The sequence below is a fragment of the Mustela nigripes genome, chromosome 5 (assembly GCF_022355385.1).
Source record: "Mustela nigripes isolate SB6536 chromosome 5, MUSNIG.SB6536, whole genome shotgun sequence".
Lineage (NCBI taxonomy): Eukaryota > Metazoa > Chordata > Mammalia > Carnivora > Mustelidae > Mustela > Mustela nigripes.
In genome coordinates this window covers 74,789,839-74,806,027 of record NC_081561.1, presented here as the reverse complement: position 1 = coordinate 74,806,027, position 16,189 = coordinate 74,789,839, and the positions used below count along the sequence as shown (strand labels likewise).

The 16,189-nt window shown below is 42.7% G+C and overlaps 1 protein-coding gene across 6 annotated transcripts in view; it reads right to left on the bottom strand.

Annotated features, from left to right (window-relative positions):
* TPD52L1 (TPD52 like 1) overlaps positions 1 to 16,189 on the bottom strand; it is a 96,948-nt gene that overhangs the window by 32,485 nt on the left and 48,274 nt on the right. For all 6 annotated transcript variants that reach the window (XM_059399131.1, XM_059399132.1, XM_059399133.1 and 3 more), the window contains exon 2: positions 2,829 to 2,944. In XM_059399131.1, the coding sequence (XP_059255114.1) occupies positions 2,829 to 2,944 (116 nt within the window). The remainder of the gene's footprint in view (positions 1 to 2,828; positions 2,945 to 16,189) is intronic.

Here is a 16,189-nt window from a genome sequence, read left to right as displayed (position 1 = left end):
CAAGTGCAAACTTCATCTGAGATGTAGCCTTTTGGACACTATTGGCTTATGTTAGGTCTCCTGACACAAGGACAGATCTTCCATTGCCTGCACTCGGCAGCACACAACATGATGGCTGTGTGGATGAGTGGAGTTATGAGTTTGTCCGAAGTGTAAGGGCATCTTCAGGGCCATATGAACAACAGCAGCTGGTGGGGGGCATCCGGCAGAGTCACAAAACTGTGGGACAACCTAAGCACCCCAGGGAGAGGAGCACACTGAAGAGGAACCTGGATGCCTGGCACATTCCAAGACCCCTTGTAAGCAAGGGAGACAGAGATGAGAAGTCCTCATCCACAAAGCTCTTCCTTTGTGTCATGGCCCCCAATGACCGTCTGACTCAAAGGCAACCTATTAGGCTGGCCTGCGAGGCATCCTGTTATCCAGGTGGCGAACGGATCTGATAGGACCTTCCCTCAGGCACAGAGAGGGGTGGCTTGTGACAGGTGCCCAGAAAGAACGTCTGTGGAGAGCTGAGGAAGCTCTAAAAGCTGTCTCTGGTCTTGGAAGGGCCACTTGGGGGATTGCTGAGATTGCTCTCCGTGTGTCCTTGTTGCAATAAGACCCCAGCATCTGAGTTGATTTGAATGCCTATGTGATCGGAAAGGACCTGGTTTGGGGTGGGTGTGTGAGCATGAGTGTGCATGCGTGTGTGTGGGAGCAAGTGTCGTCAGGTGCACACACACAGCCGCAGGCATTCACGGAAGGGCGAGCAAAGCAGATTTAAGAAAAGGTTGAGCATTAAGCAGAGGTGGCCTGAGGTGGATGAAGAAATGGAAATGTGAAGAGAAAAAACAGCAAGAGAAAAAACAAAACCATTTCCTTGCTTTTCACGGGGCCCGGGGCACGCAGCAGCACCCGTGTGCCTCTGGGAGTCACGATGCCTCTCTGGCAACGTGTGGTACTTCTTCATTCCTGGAGACTCCAGAAATAAGAGACAGGAAGCACTCCAGCACATCCAGAGGATGAGAACACGAATCCTGGTCACTTGAACAGGGTAACGGGGTCTGGCGTTATTTGCAGAAGGCAGGCTCACGAGTCTTAGTAATGAGATGTGTTGGAAGCTTAGTAATGTGGCAAGTGAGACAGAAATTTCTGGAAACACCACTGGGTTTTGTAGTACAGGGGCATCCACTTAGAACCAAGGCTCACTTTTTCTTGAACATTTAGAAAGTAAAGAACACACTCAAAAAACACACTGTTCTATGGGTGCGTGTATACTCCAGCAGTCCTAGAACCCCCAAAACTCAAGGCACTCTCTAAAGGTGGTCAGCTACAGAGGTTTTGTCTGAACTTAGACTTGGACCATAACAGTGCAGGAATTAAATTTCAGCTCAGAATCAGCTGACACAGTCTGCAGAATATAACTTTTGGATACCACAACTGACATGAACAAGTTGGTCATGAACCAGAGTTCTGGGCTGTAAGGAAACACGGAGCTAGGACATTTTCTTCCCCAGCTGACTTCGGTCCGGCCTGCTGGCGTGTGTGGCCAACCGGAAGTCGGCTGGGTGGTTGTAGATCAGTGGCCGCAGACAGACTCCGCTCAAGAGCCAGGCTATTTGATTTGAGGCTGTGCTTGCTAAAATAATTTCTGTTGTGCCAGAAGAACAAGCTGCTCTGTCCATTTTATAATGAAGTTATTTTTGGGTGTGTTTTGTGAAAGCACCTAAAAAGTCTTTAATATTATTATAAGCTGTCTGAAACAAATGCCCCAGCATTCGGGCTTGAGGCCTGGAGCGGACAGAGCAGGGTGAGGGCGAGGTGCCGCCCCAAGCCGTGTCCTCTGCCTGCGACTGAGCCCAGAGCCTTGCTTCTGGATTGACCAGGAGCTTCCTGCCCTGGGATCCAGGGACGTAGAATGGGGAGGAATATGGGTCTCATTCCTCTGGCCCTAACTGCTTCTTCTACTTGAAAAGCTCCCTTTCTCCAGCGCTTTCCTCTTACAATGTAACCGCTTGGTAGCAAAGTCTGAAAGGGCTGGCTTTAACAGAAGTTGTATTCCGGACCAGCCAGGCGTCATCCCTGCCTCCAAGTCTAGAGGCCCGCAGCGACTACACCAGTTTTAAGGCAACCGAAATTCACCATAGCTTTCCTCTTTGCCCCCAGAACTTTACTCCTCTGCAAACAAGTACACGACTTAACGCAATCCAGTTGCTTCCGTGACCTCTCATTACAGAAAGAAATCACTTCGAAGTATTGCTTGAGCTAAGCTGCTGACCTAAAGCAGGAATTGCTCTTACAAAGGAGCCTGTACCTGTACCTATACCAAGGTCTTGGAGGAATTCATCAGGTCCGTAAGTGATTACTGTTCCCGTAATATTGTGAAATTAAAAAGAGTAAGAGGCGCATATTTATAGCTACTTGTTACTGTTGCTTCAGAAACATTAACTATGCCTTTTTCTACTATAACCAGTGGATAATGGACCACTAGCATTTACAAAAAACACCCTAGAAAAAAATGAATTCTGTTACAATATCATTTATTAAATTTTATTAAATGAAAGACAATAGGGGTGCCTGGGTAGCCCAGTCGGTTAAGCCTCCAACTCTTGATTTCATCTCAAGTCATGATCTCAGGGTCATGAGATCCAGCCCCACGTAAAACTCCGTGACTTGAGATTCTCTGCTTCCCCCAATGCCCCGTCCTCCACCCTTGCTGGTGCTCTCTCAATAAATAAATAAATACATGAAAGACAACATAACTAAAACATGGGACTTATACAAAACTAACAATAACTCCTAAGATCCTGAGGCAGACAGAAGGACAATAAAATGGCGAAACATACCTGAACTAATTCTGCCTTTAACTCTTCTCTTTCCTCCTCAGACAGCATGCTAGAGAAGTCAGCACTTGCTACCGTGTCTTCATCTCGTCCTTGCAATGGTTCAGTCTCCAACAAACCTTTAGGCAAGATAGATAAAACATAATGCAATTAAAAAAAAAAAAAGAATTTGGCCAACTTCTGTTTCCACAGTCTGGAGAATTAGATATCCTGACAGACCCTCCTGCTAAAACAACAACAACAACAACAAAAAACAATTAAAAATTCCTGGGGCATCAGTCGGTTAGGCATCTGCCTTCGGCTTGGGTCATGATCTTGGGGTCCTGGGATCAAGCCTCATGTTGGGACTTCTTGCTCAGTGGGATGCCTGCTTCTCCCTCTGCCTCTGCCCTTCACCCCTGCCCTTGCTCGTGAGCACTCTCTCTCTCTCAAATAATTGAATGGGATCTTTAAAAAATATATAAATGAAATAAAAAAAAAACCAAAACTTCCAGAAAAAAAAAATCTCTCTAAATGTGTGATGAGCTGCTAAGATAGTAAAGAACACTAAGAAGCCAAAGATCTAAGTCAAAGTGGGAAGCCAGAGGTGTAAACAGAAGAAGTTTTCATTAGTTCCACATTGGCCACCAAGATGAATTCCGGCTTCGGTGTTCACAGTCTCCTGGGGTGCAGAGGACAGAGGACAAAGCCTAGGGCCACCCAAGGAGAGGGGATCTGCATCCCCACAGGGCTGCACCCTGAGAGGAAGGTGAACTGGAAACCAATGCCATCGCTGCCCACAAGGATCTGGGAGGCAAGCAGCCTTGACCCTCAGCACTGAGTGGGCAACAAAACACGCCTGCCTAAGGCTCCTCACCCTGGAGGGACTGTGTGTGAGCTGAATGCACACTACATGGGTGGTCCAAAAGAAGCTGTAGAGAAGACAGCACTGTAACTTTTTTAAACTTCCACTTGGCACGTGGAAATCGTGTGGAAAAGGAACTTGGACCAGCAGCAGCTGTGAGGGGACATCACAAGCTGATGCTGGTAGAGGGACACAGGGAAGCACCTGGCTTCCTGAGGACATCACTGGGCCACACAATGACCCCGAACAGTACCACTTCTAACTTGTTATGTGAGAAAAATGCCTTCTTGTAAGGCCACCACATAAATGGAAGCTTCCTTTAGGACACGAGCTATGACGGAGCTAGCGTTTATATACATCTGTGGGGGAAAGGAAGACCTTTTAGTAAACTGTCCCAGAACAACTTGTTATCCGTGTAGAAAAAATAAAATTGGACACCTTCACATAATTCTCAGAGATTAAATTATAAGCATTTTAGAAGAGAGTAGGGTTTATGAAACTCTAGGTAGGAAGGGACTTCTTAAACAAGATGCAGAAAAGGCAAATCATGAAAAAAGGTGAATAAAAGGACAAATGTCTCTTCATCACACACACTAAATGGAAAGTTAAAAGATATCTCCCATATGTATAACTAGCAAAAGATGAGGTCCCAGAATAAAGAGAATTCTTACAAACTAGGCAAAAAAAAAAAAAAAAAAAAAGGAAAAAGGAAATAACCCACCAGAAACACAGCCCAAAAGACCCAAAACAGATTTGCTATAGGAAGAAATCACAAATGGTTACCCAAGAAAACATGCTGAATGTCACTAATGTTCAGGGAAATACAAATTAAATCACTTCACAACCATTGGATTAGTAAAAAGTTCAAAGTCTGACATTACCAAATGTTGATGACTACATGGAGGACAGAAAACTCTCATACTCTCCCGGCAAGAATATAAAGAGAGACAAATAACTTGGAAAATAATCTAACATGATCGAGTAAGTTCATTTCTACACCGATGGATATACCTGAGACACTCATACATGAACGCCCAAGGCCATCAATAAGAACTTTCATGGTTCAAAAACTGTGGATCATGCCAAAGTCCATCAACAGGACAATACACAAGTGTACCACGATGCATTTATGCCCGCACGATTGACGACAGTAAAGTGAGTGAGCTGCGGCCACTCCACATGGAGGAAACTCCAGAAAAAGATACTGAGTGAAATGCACAAGTTGCAGAAGAAGAATAAAGTATAACCTCACCCGTACAAAGACCAAAAATATGCAAAACTAAATAAAACATTGTTTAGAAATAAAATTATAAAGAAAAGCAAGACAGTGATAAAAATAATTCAGGTCCAATGTTTTCTCTGAGGCAGAGTGGGTGTAGATGGGAACAGCGAACTTACAAAGGATCTCTACAGGGCTAATGGGAATGCTCCATTTCTGGGACACCGGATTTCCATGTAGGAGTGTTTTCTACACTTTAAGCTTATTTTGTCCATATTCTTTTGTCTAGATATTATTATTTGAGAAAGAAATTAAAAACCGACTTTATCTAAAGTCAAAAGGAAAGGTAAATAATTATCCTTCACTATCAGGACATTCTAGGTAAAGAAAATAAAAATATGAACCAATCTGCAAAGGTCTTCTCAAGCTGGCCCCACTCCTGAGTCCCTTGTACCCACATCCTTTTGTGTGAGTCAACAGTTGTGTCACTGATGATAAAGAGACATGCATCAGTGAAAGTGGCCTCTTGCCGATCCAAGTTCATCAGATTCTTGTCCCACCTACCTACCCCAGATGCCAGTTTCAAAGCTAAGTAATTTTCTTTTTCACGAGTAATACCTGTTCATTGTAGAAGAAAGAAAAATACAAGTATCCCTTATTGATTAAAATGACTGTTGATCACACTACCCATTAATAACTCTCAGTTTGGTCCATTCTTTCTGATCAGTTCTTCTATGCATATGTATACATTTTCTTGTTATATTTGTATGCACTTACTGTTGTGAACTTAATTTATTCCACAGAATATCATGAATATCCTTTATGTCTAAAAACACAGCCATATTCACATATTTTTGATGGTTACATGGTGTATTACCTCATGTATGATAGACAACTTACCCTGTTTACTGGGAAGCTACAGTGAACATCTAGTAAAATCATTAGGCAAAATCTGGATGACTTCTTATACACTGGATTCCAGAATCAAAGGACATGAACATTTTGAACACTACTAATGATCCCTCAGAAAGACTGTGTCAGCTCTATGCAGACACCTGCAACCTGAGACTATCTGTAGACTCAGTACAATAATGTTAAGCAGGTTACTGAAAGGGAGGAAATACTGTCATTTATTTCTGCTAGTCAATATTTATGCTTACATGCAGCTGTTGTATTTTCAGTCAAAGTCCTAGAACAACTATGTACATTGAGAAATAACAAGGGAGGGAGGAGGAGGCACCTGGGTGGCATAGTTGGTTAAGTGACTGACTCTTGTCTCAGCTCAGGTTGTGATCTCCGGGTGGTGAGATTGAGCCCGACCTCCGGCTCCACACTCAGCAAAAAAAATGCTTCAATTCCAAACACGATTTAAGAGATGGGCACAGAAGGTCGGCTGCCCCCTGCCCTACTGGTTAGGGAGCAAGAAGAGCCATGGTAGGTACCTCTAAATTCCCCTGGCTCCCTCACTCAGCCAGACCCAGGAATCGAACAAGTACTGCTTAAACTTAGCTAATGCGCAAATTCTCCATCTTCCCCTCTCTTGGCAGTGTGAGAGGACATGTACCGGGAACAGACGGCAGCTTCTTAGACCTTTCAAGACAACAGATATCTTTAGTATCTTCCTATATTCTAGAGAAAGCAGTAATGCAAAACCCATTTTAGTTGATAATAGGTTGAGTTGTGAAGCTCTATTGAATTTAGGGAAATGCAAGGCCTCGTGTCCAGGAAATAAGTTGTTTCCAAGGAAAAGAACATAGACCTCATTAAGTGAGACCAGACCAGCATATTGATGAAATTTGGAGTACTCATTTTAAAAAATATTAACATGTTGGGACCCATGGGTGATGCAGTCAGTTAAGTGGCCTACTCTTGGTTTCCACTCAGGTCGTGATCTTGGGTCCGGAGATCGAGCCCTGCATTGAGTTCCGTGCTCAGCATGGAGTCTGCTTGGGACTCTCTCTCCCTCTCCCTATGCCCGCCCCCCCCAACCTGTTCTCTGTCTCTCTAAAAGAAATAAATAAATCTTTAAAAAATATTAATGTGCTATATTTTCTTTTACTGGGGCACCTGGGCTGCTCAGTTGTTAAGCATCGGCCTTGGCCCAGGTCATGATCCCAGGGTCCTGGGATAGAGCCCTGCATCAGGATGCCTGCTTGGTGGGAGGCCTACTTCTCCCTCTCCCACTCCCCCTGCTTGTGTTCCCTCTCTGTGTCTCTGTCAAATAAATAATCAAAGTAAAATCTTTATATTCTCTTTTGCCTCTCCAAGAATATAGTATTTTCCTAGCAAGGAAATCCTAATCAAGGCATCCACCTATCTGAAGTGAGGCAGAAGAGCAAGAGAAACACACAAAAAAGACTCATATTTAAACTGTTGGCATTTGAAACTAGATTTGCCAGAAAGACAAAAGTTTTGCAAAATAGGCAATTTTCTAAGAAGGGGATGTTCTTTATATTTTTATTTCCCTCTTCATATATCAGAAGCCAAGCCCAGGACATGCGGGCCAGGGAGTTCCCCTAATACACAGTGTATTAGGATTTATTAAGGATGCATGTGTCTCTTGTTCTATCCCTGGGGGATGGTGGGAAGAGGGAGGGGAGGAGAGAGATGCTGTGAGATGTGTATGTTCAATCTTTCTTGCTGGGCTTTGGCCCAGAACGATGGAGATTCTGTTGGCCCCCTGCAAACCCATTCTTTCCTCTTCTCCACTCTGTTCTGCACCCTGGGAGACTGACCTACGGATGACATCAATATGATTCCCTTACCCTATAGTGACCAGTGGGGAGCCCCAGAGGGACATTGGAGAGCAGAAGACAGGGGTAGGCACTGCCACCCTCCCTGCCAGGCTGCTCTGCCCCTTTCAGCTTTTTCACTACCAAAGCCCACAGTCCTATTAGATCGTCCTCTTCTACAGCTCGCCCTTGTCAAGCTCCTAGAACCTGAGCCCCTCCTCCAGCCTATGGCTTGTAGGGCCTTCCTGCTGCTGTCCTTCTGAGGTACTTCAACGCCCCCTCCTGGCTTCCCTTAACTCTTCCTCTCTTTCCAACAGTCCCTTAACTGAACTCCCTTGAATGAGGCACCCCTTTTGAGCATGCCATTCATGGGCCTCTTTCTGGTCTCTGACTGGCACAGGAAGCCTGTCCCAATCTCCTTTTTGGGCTCTGGAAAAAATCTCTTTCAGGCCATCCCGCACGTAGCCACATCCCTGTAAAAGAACAGAGGCTGGGAGGCTGGGCCCCAGCCCCTGGTGTTTACTTTCCCGATTCACACTTCTGCAGTCAGTTAGCCATGCATGGGGTCTAGAACACCCCACTCTGGGAAGCTGTCATCTTGATAAGGGGTTGGTTCCCCTGCAGCTGGGGCTGGAGTTGCTGGCCTTGGCTAGAGGTCTGGAGGGAGGAGGTGGAGAGAATCTGCCACCAACGAGAAGCAAACTGAGGCTGAATCAGCTTGTGAGAGCTACTGGGCCCAAACCCCATGGAGGAAGACAAGCTCCTGAATAATATCCACAGAAAATGTCAGCATCAGAGGACATCAGGGTCCCAGTTGATGGGACAGCAGAGAATACAAAACCCTACATGGATCCTTCCTGTTTCCACATACTGGCTACCTCCTTAGTCAGGACAAGGGAAAGAGGGGGCTGAAAAAGGAGAAATCTGAGCTAGAGGGCAATTTAACTGAGGAAACAAATATTATTTAAAGGGGTTTTTAAATTATTCCATTGGAATGGACTAAACCTATTTTTCTTTTCTACCACCCAAAACTGAAGGGCTCCTACCCAGATCAGGTTAACAAAAAAAAAAAAGGAGCTACACATATGTACACCAAGATAGAGTATGGGGGCACCTGGGTGGCTCAGCTGGTTAAGGGTCCAACTCTTGATTTTGATTTTGATGCAGCTCATGACCTCAGGGTCATGAGATGCAGCCCCATGTCAGGCTCTGTGCTGAGCATGAAGCTTGGTTGAAATTCTGTCTCTCCCTCTGCCCCCCCACCCCCTGTCCTGCTCAAGCTCACTCACCAAAGAAAAAAAGAACATAGTGTGAATACATTTTGTGATCCTGTGATAGGATCTAACCTAAAGACAGACATTTTTCTTTCATTTACACACAATAAAATATACAAATATTTTAATAAGGGTAAACAAATATCCACAGGTCTGACTGTCAAGCAGGAATTGTGCTTTTCCATTGGCCAGGCACAGAATTTGGAAGCAGGCAGGTCCCAAGGTAGCTGTCAAATGCTACCTCATGCCTGCTTTCACCACTCCTACAACTGGCCACAATGACTCATTCAGGTCCCACTTGTAGGGCTGAATGACACAACCCACTGAAGCAGACCCAGCAGAGAAGGGACTGTGGGCTGGTCCCAGCCTTCTTGAGGCAGACCCCCGCTTATGATCTTGGGTTCAAGGTTTGACTCATTTGAAAATCTTCACTTCTAAGGCAGACTAGTCTGACCCCAGGGCCTATGTCCTTCCCTGTCCTACAACTATGTGAAGTAAAGTAGACAAATGTTGGCAAGTACAAATCAAGAAAAGAGCTTTGAATTAAAATGCCTTCTTCAACCTTGAGGAGAGATCGCCCACTGGCATCAATATACTTTCTTTCTTTTTAAGATTTATTTATTCACTTGGGAAAGAAAGAGAGAGGAAGAAAGAGAGAGAGCAGGTGGAGAAGCAGAGGGAGAAGGAGAGAGAGTCCCAAGCAGATGCCAAGAGAACAGAGCCTATGGGGGTTCGAACTGTGCCACCCAGACGCCCCAGTATCGATATATTTTTAAAGCATCCTGTAGAGCTCTCCAGTGGAGTAGGTCATGGCTGCAAGCACGTGATTAAAACAGTACAGACGGCTAGGAGTTAAAGTAATTACAAACCATAATTTCGAACGAATGACCCTATCCTGTGTAGTTGGCAAATATATAAAAGTTGCCGAATTTCTTTTAAATGGTAAGATAATTTTGCACGTATGTGTGTATGCACCCATACTAAGGAATGAAGGAGTAAATATGGCTGTGGAACCAAACAAAGGAAGAAAAGTGTGTATTTTCAAAAAGAATATAAAATTATTTCAGGACTTAATAAAAAGAAAGAATGCAATAAAATAAATGAAAATTCACTCTGGTTTAAATAATAAATCTAAGACTGTAGTGTTTATTACTTACTTATATTTTCATCATGATGTTTGGCGAAAATAACTCCAGGCATTCTTTTCACATAAAACTTCAAAATATCTCCATTTATTCTCTCTGGGAAAAACTATTGAGCTACTCTCACTGTTGGATTTATGGTTATCTTCAAGAGCACAAAAAACTATCTTCAAGAGCACAAAACTCTCCTGGAGTTGAGGGTCTAAGACTGGATTCCCAGAGTGTCCTGAGTAGTCTACCCTACAACTTCCGGCTTGCCTTTAGAAGTGTGTTCTTTTTTCCTGCCCTGAGAAATGAGAGGTGAGTGTTTTCTGCTCCAGTGTTTGGGGCCAGGCTCACCATGCCTGGGTCTTCACAGCTGGTGCCTCCTGATAGCACAGGCCAAGTCAGGACCACAGTTCCATGCTGTTCTGTAGCCATGGGTGGTGGTGGGCTTGCCAGAGATAAGCCTAAAGGAAAGTGTCTAAAACAAGTTGGGCTGTTTTCCAATTAATCTGACACAGGTAAAGTCCATATCACAGTTTACGTTTGTGTCTGGAAAATAAGAAAAGCTGGGTCAGAGATGAGGGACATATTCTGAGAGCCTGGAGGAAGTTCTCAACAGTGTCCTACAGCAGCTCTGTGGAGGTTCCTACTGGCTTTGGGCCACAGTCAAGGACCTGCCTGCTCCTTCATGCCCTCTGGATGTAAAAGCTTCCTGCACTACATGTTGCCATCTTTGGTCAGACTGAGGGGCCTGGAGTGAGGGGTTAGAGTGGACTCTGAAGACTACAAGGGCTCTGGCCCCACTCTCTCCCTTGGCAATGCTGTCAGCACTGGTCTCATCATCACACTGTACCACTCTTAGGCACTCACTATTGTCCCCTTTGTGTTGAGTTGATTCCACTCCATGTCTTATCTCCTGTATCAGAATGTAAGCTAGTGAATGACATAAAGCCAGTTTTGTTCACCTTTCCAGCCCTGCATTCCTAAGGGCGGACCACAGCTAAGAGCAGAGTGTACGAGCTATGCCTAGAGCTGCCCATGAGAGGATGTCTCTCAAAAAGCAACTTAGGATCAATCACCTGAATGTCACACTCACGTATGCAGAAGTCACTAGAGAAACTCAAATGACTGCAAGGGTGATACTCTCTCCTCTGTCAGTCCTTGTTGGGAACAATCAATTCTTCTCACAGGGCCAATTTATCCCATCTTCTCCTTCGGATTCTCTGAGAGACAGTAGTTTCTCTCCTTCTTCCCCATGCCCCACCCTTTTTCCTTCCTCAGAGATGACCATCTTAGATGTACCATATTGACCTCTGCTTGTCCCAGCTCAGTCCTAATAAACTATACATAGAATTGCTATCAGGCTGTTCCTGCTGTTCCCTGTGTCACCTCTTGGCCTTGAGAGAAGTTGGTGAAGAACATTGGACTGTCAACTGCAACCAGGCAGCAGACTCATCTTCTGTTCTCAAACATTTTTGGGGTCCCCCTCACAGAATCACGTCAAAATATGTCCCAATACTACACAAAGGGTGTGCCCTGACCTGGAAACCGTATTTAAAAGGGACTAAATGCTGCTGTCACAGTGAGAACCTTCTCTCAGCAGCTGGTCAATTACTCTCTTAAGGGAAGAAGGAGAATAAATGCTTTCTTTCTAACCACATGGTATATGGCAGGTGTGACACAGTTTATCTTGTCACATCCTCCCCAGAAACACATTAGGCAGATAGCACTGGGATAGAAGGTCTCAGATTTTATCCAACTCATAACCTAAAGACTTAGGCTGCTAGTCTCCTAGACGCTGGCAGAAGACCCAAGGCTCCTGATCAGAAGCTTATAGCACAGTAGGCAGCATGAACACATGAACATCACCTTCTGGTTTGTGCCACTTGCCATAAGTCCCATGGGGGTGACATGGAGGTGCCTGGATGGAAAATGCTCACACAGTGGGTTTGAATCACAGCTAAACGACATTGGGAATTTCTCAGGGAATTCAAATCTTATAATGGGCAGTTAGCAAACCTGCCCAATATTTGCCGTGGAGGGAGACACTATCTTTATTCCATGGGACAGTACCCAAACCTGTCTTCTGCTCTGGGGAGACACGATTTCTATTTTCTAAGGCTATCTGGTACAAATATTCTTGAAAAGATTGTCCAGAAAAAAAGGCAATCAGCATCTCTGTTTGCAAGACAGGCAGAATGCAAGATATATAGGGAGTCATCTTCTACAGGTGGTATTTTATCATTTTTCAAATTAAGAAATATTATTCAGAAAGTCAAATAGTTAACCCAATCTCACATGGTTGATGAGTGAGGGACTTACGATCTGAAGGTTAATCTATCAGGTTACAGAGTTCACACTTTCTCAACTTGACCATAACACCTCATGCACAAGTCAGACAGGAACTAAAATGTCTCTCTATCCCAACTCAGAAAAACTGCCATAAAACCTGCTCAGCAAGTCTGAGGTTTACTAAAGGCCAAGGTCTGTAACTTTAAAATATGCAGCCTTCCTACTACCAAGCACTGGGAAGAATCTAGGGTGGGCTTTCGTCTCCCCAAATCTCTCATACAGGCATTGCTCAACTAATGCTTCTTGAATCAATCCCTTGGAATAGAAAGTCAAACTATTAAGTCCTCTTGATGCTCTTTCCATATCTTTTCATTATGTGTCCTATTTGTCTAACCTTTTAAAAAACTCTCATTGTCATGACAGTGATTTAGGCTTTTATCACTACACACTTAAGAGTACTACAGTCTTAGCTAAATTTTATCACCTTGCTTGCACTCTTTCAACACAACCCAATCTACACAACACTCAAATTAATATTTTGAACACATTACTTTCATCTTGTCAAAATTCAGTTCAAAAAATATTCAATGGATGGAACTGCTTCCAGCCTAAATTTGAAAATTCTTACGCGAGCATCCAAAACCTCCTGCGGCTGGCTGAAAGTAAGGATGCTAGCTAGCCTGACTATGATTTTCCCAGGAAGGTCTTGTAACCAGCCAGGCTGCCATATGCCATGTCCCCGGTTATGTTCTATTCAGTCCTATGCTTTTGTGCCATTCTTTCACCCTCAAAAGCCTCTTCCCCCTTCATCTTCAGTTTCCCTTCTAAGAATCCTGCAAAGTTGCCAACGACACTAGGAGAATAAGTAACATGTTGTGTGCCTTAAACTGATCTAAAATTTTGACTTTTTTGCATTCTATATATGTCATTATATACATTCCTATATATAAATTACTACTAAATATTGTACAGAGTATAATCTATATTACAACTTGCATTATGAGTTGCTTGAAGACACATGATACTATATACTACCATAATTATAGTTAAACAATTTTGTGAAGAAAATCTTTCAGACTCTGTCCTCTAAAGTTTACTGTCCTTCTTAAAATATGAAGAACATATGAGTCACCACTATTAATAGCATTGTTTTCTAAAGCTTTGGTTTCATTTAATAATGTAGCTAAAAAAAGAAGTCTTATTTGTAATGCTCAGTTTGAGACTATACTAAACATAAAGAAAGATTTTATGCTTTTTTACTAAGTATTTTGTTTGAAGATGCTTCTGAGGTTGTAGTAGCTTAAATTAAATTCTTATACTTCATCCGTTCACTTTTTTTTTTTTTTTTTTCAAATATGTTACTTAGGTAACAATCCACATAGTTAGATGCTGATTAAAATTGACTCTAATCCCCTAAACAAAAACCTGTGACTGGCCAAAACCTAACTTCTGCTAAAGATGGAAGTGATGTGACATTACAGATAGAGATCTACAAAGACATTTTCATCCATTTTTCATTCATCCATATATGCAAGGTGAATGTCTTCTGACTACAAGGGGAAAGATACCATTGATAAAAGATTTTCAGGTTCATTGTGTATTGATGAGGTCACCAAAATCCTAAAGATGGCATAAAGCTTAAGAACATGGCCCCAGAAGGCAAGCTATCTTCAAGAAACTCAAACAAATTAGGTTTGCATATAAACTTGAATTATTGCCTAAGGTCTGACAAGGACTTCTACTCATGTCAGAGAGCCTGAACTGGACCCATCTATCCAAGACTTTATGGGTCTTATGCGCCACTCATGCCTTTAGGTGTTCCTGAAGGCACTGAGAACTGTGGTAATTTGGGGCAATGGACAGAATTTCCTTGTCCTATGGCCACGGTGGCACTGTCCAGGGCCCTGGGAGTGGCTTGTTTCATGGCATCATTTTACTGGGCTAACTACAGAAAATGTCATTGCATTAGGACACACACAGCTTCAATTATTGTGTAAGATCAGCTGGTCATTTAGGCTGGAATTCCCAGTTTGGTTGTATAGCTGAGAGATGTCATATTCTAAACTGTCACCTGTGGGGTGTTAGGTCCAGAAATCTTATTTCACCAGTTCACATAGTGGTGGTCAGCCTCTTAGATGAGTTTCTACTAACAGATCTCCTGGGAGACTGACTTGCCAAGTAGACCAAATGTCTTATGGCAAATTCAGTGCTCTTTACTTACTAAGAACAAAACCTACTTCAGAAACAAAATGAACAGCAAAGGATTATTTAGTGGACATTGGGAAGAATAAAGACTTAGACGACTTCAAGTATTGTAGCATTTACACTATATTTTAGTTGTATGATTCACTGTCTTTCTTTTCTCTGGATTATGAAGTACTGTATGCACTGTTAATTCTAGATGCTCAATAAACATCTGTGGAATAATTTAACAAGCCATCATGACCTTCCATATGTACTACTCAAATGTCTACAAATTAAATCTAATACCCAGCCAGGGGAGCATCTCTCTTTTCGTAGTGCTGAAGTTAAAATGACCAAAACTTACAATCAATGTAATGGCCATTGACAGGAGTAGCAAATGACACATGACAGAGAATTAACAATCAGCACACATCAGCTGTACTGGTACTATTGTTCCATTTTGTTACTGCATCTAGTCCCTTCAAGGAATACATTAAGCCAAAAGCTAGCCTTTGCTTTGTCAATGTTCTACTAGAGTTTAGACCTTTATATTCCCAGATAAAGCAAATTCTAAGGCCTTGGAAAGTCTACATCTCAGTCTACTTCCTTGTAAAAGCTACAATAAGTTAAGTGAGAAAGATTAAGATGAATTAGGCTCTTCAATACATGATGGGTGATGCCAGAATGTGTCTTGCGTTTGGTAATAGACACTGAGAGCAGAAACTTACCCAACATACTGGCAAGTTGAAAACTGATATATATCTGGGACTGTTTGTGCTAGAAAGATGTCTCTTCATGTCACCAAGATATAATTGTGTTATACTTTCCAATCTCCATGTTAACTTACACTGTTTAGAATATATCAGTAAAAGAAAACTTAATTAACGTGAATACTGTAGAAAAAATGTAAAAACTATTTTATAAGTAGATTAAGTAAACAAATATAGAAGATATCCGGATTTCTGAAATAAAAGCCAGAAATAAAGAAGCTTAAATTTCTTACAGAAGATGGGGTAGATGTGTTCCTCCAGGGGCTGCTTCTGAATTTCACTCCAAGTGGAGCCAACCTGAAGCACAATCAAAGAGCAGGCTGCTCAGACCTGACCTTTTATTCTTCACATGAGGTCACATGGCCTTATCCACACCAATGGCTTCTCCTAGTTATGAGCATTTCAGTAACCACACTCAAAACCATGGAGAAAAACACTAAGCCAATTTTCGATTAAAAGATGTAAACTACTTATCACAAATCTCAGCTCCTCTAATCATCTAATTTCAAGTATAAGATTAAGGAACCTGAGATATTCTTCCCATTTCAAACCTTTATTTGCTACTCTTTAAAGGCGCAGTTTGACCCACAGAAAATAGAGGCACATTGGATAAATCTGGAACTCCAACCTAAACAATCCAAAAATAAAGTCACAGCAGCCACAAATCTGTGAATAAAAAACTAAACAAACAGTTGTGAAAAAACAAAACACACCTAAGTTTATGATGGATAGACTCTAGGAACTTCCTTCTTTGCATAAACACCTACGTAACATGAGGAAAAATAAAACTGCAGCAATGTGTATAGACAGACCAAAAATTGGCAGACCATCTTAACCTTTAAATCATCTTTTTCTCTGTATCCACACCCTCACTTCACCCTCTGTCACCCCATGTACACATATTCAAATCTATCCCTCAGGG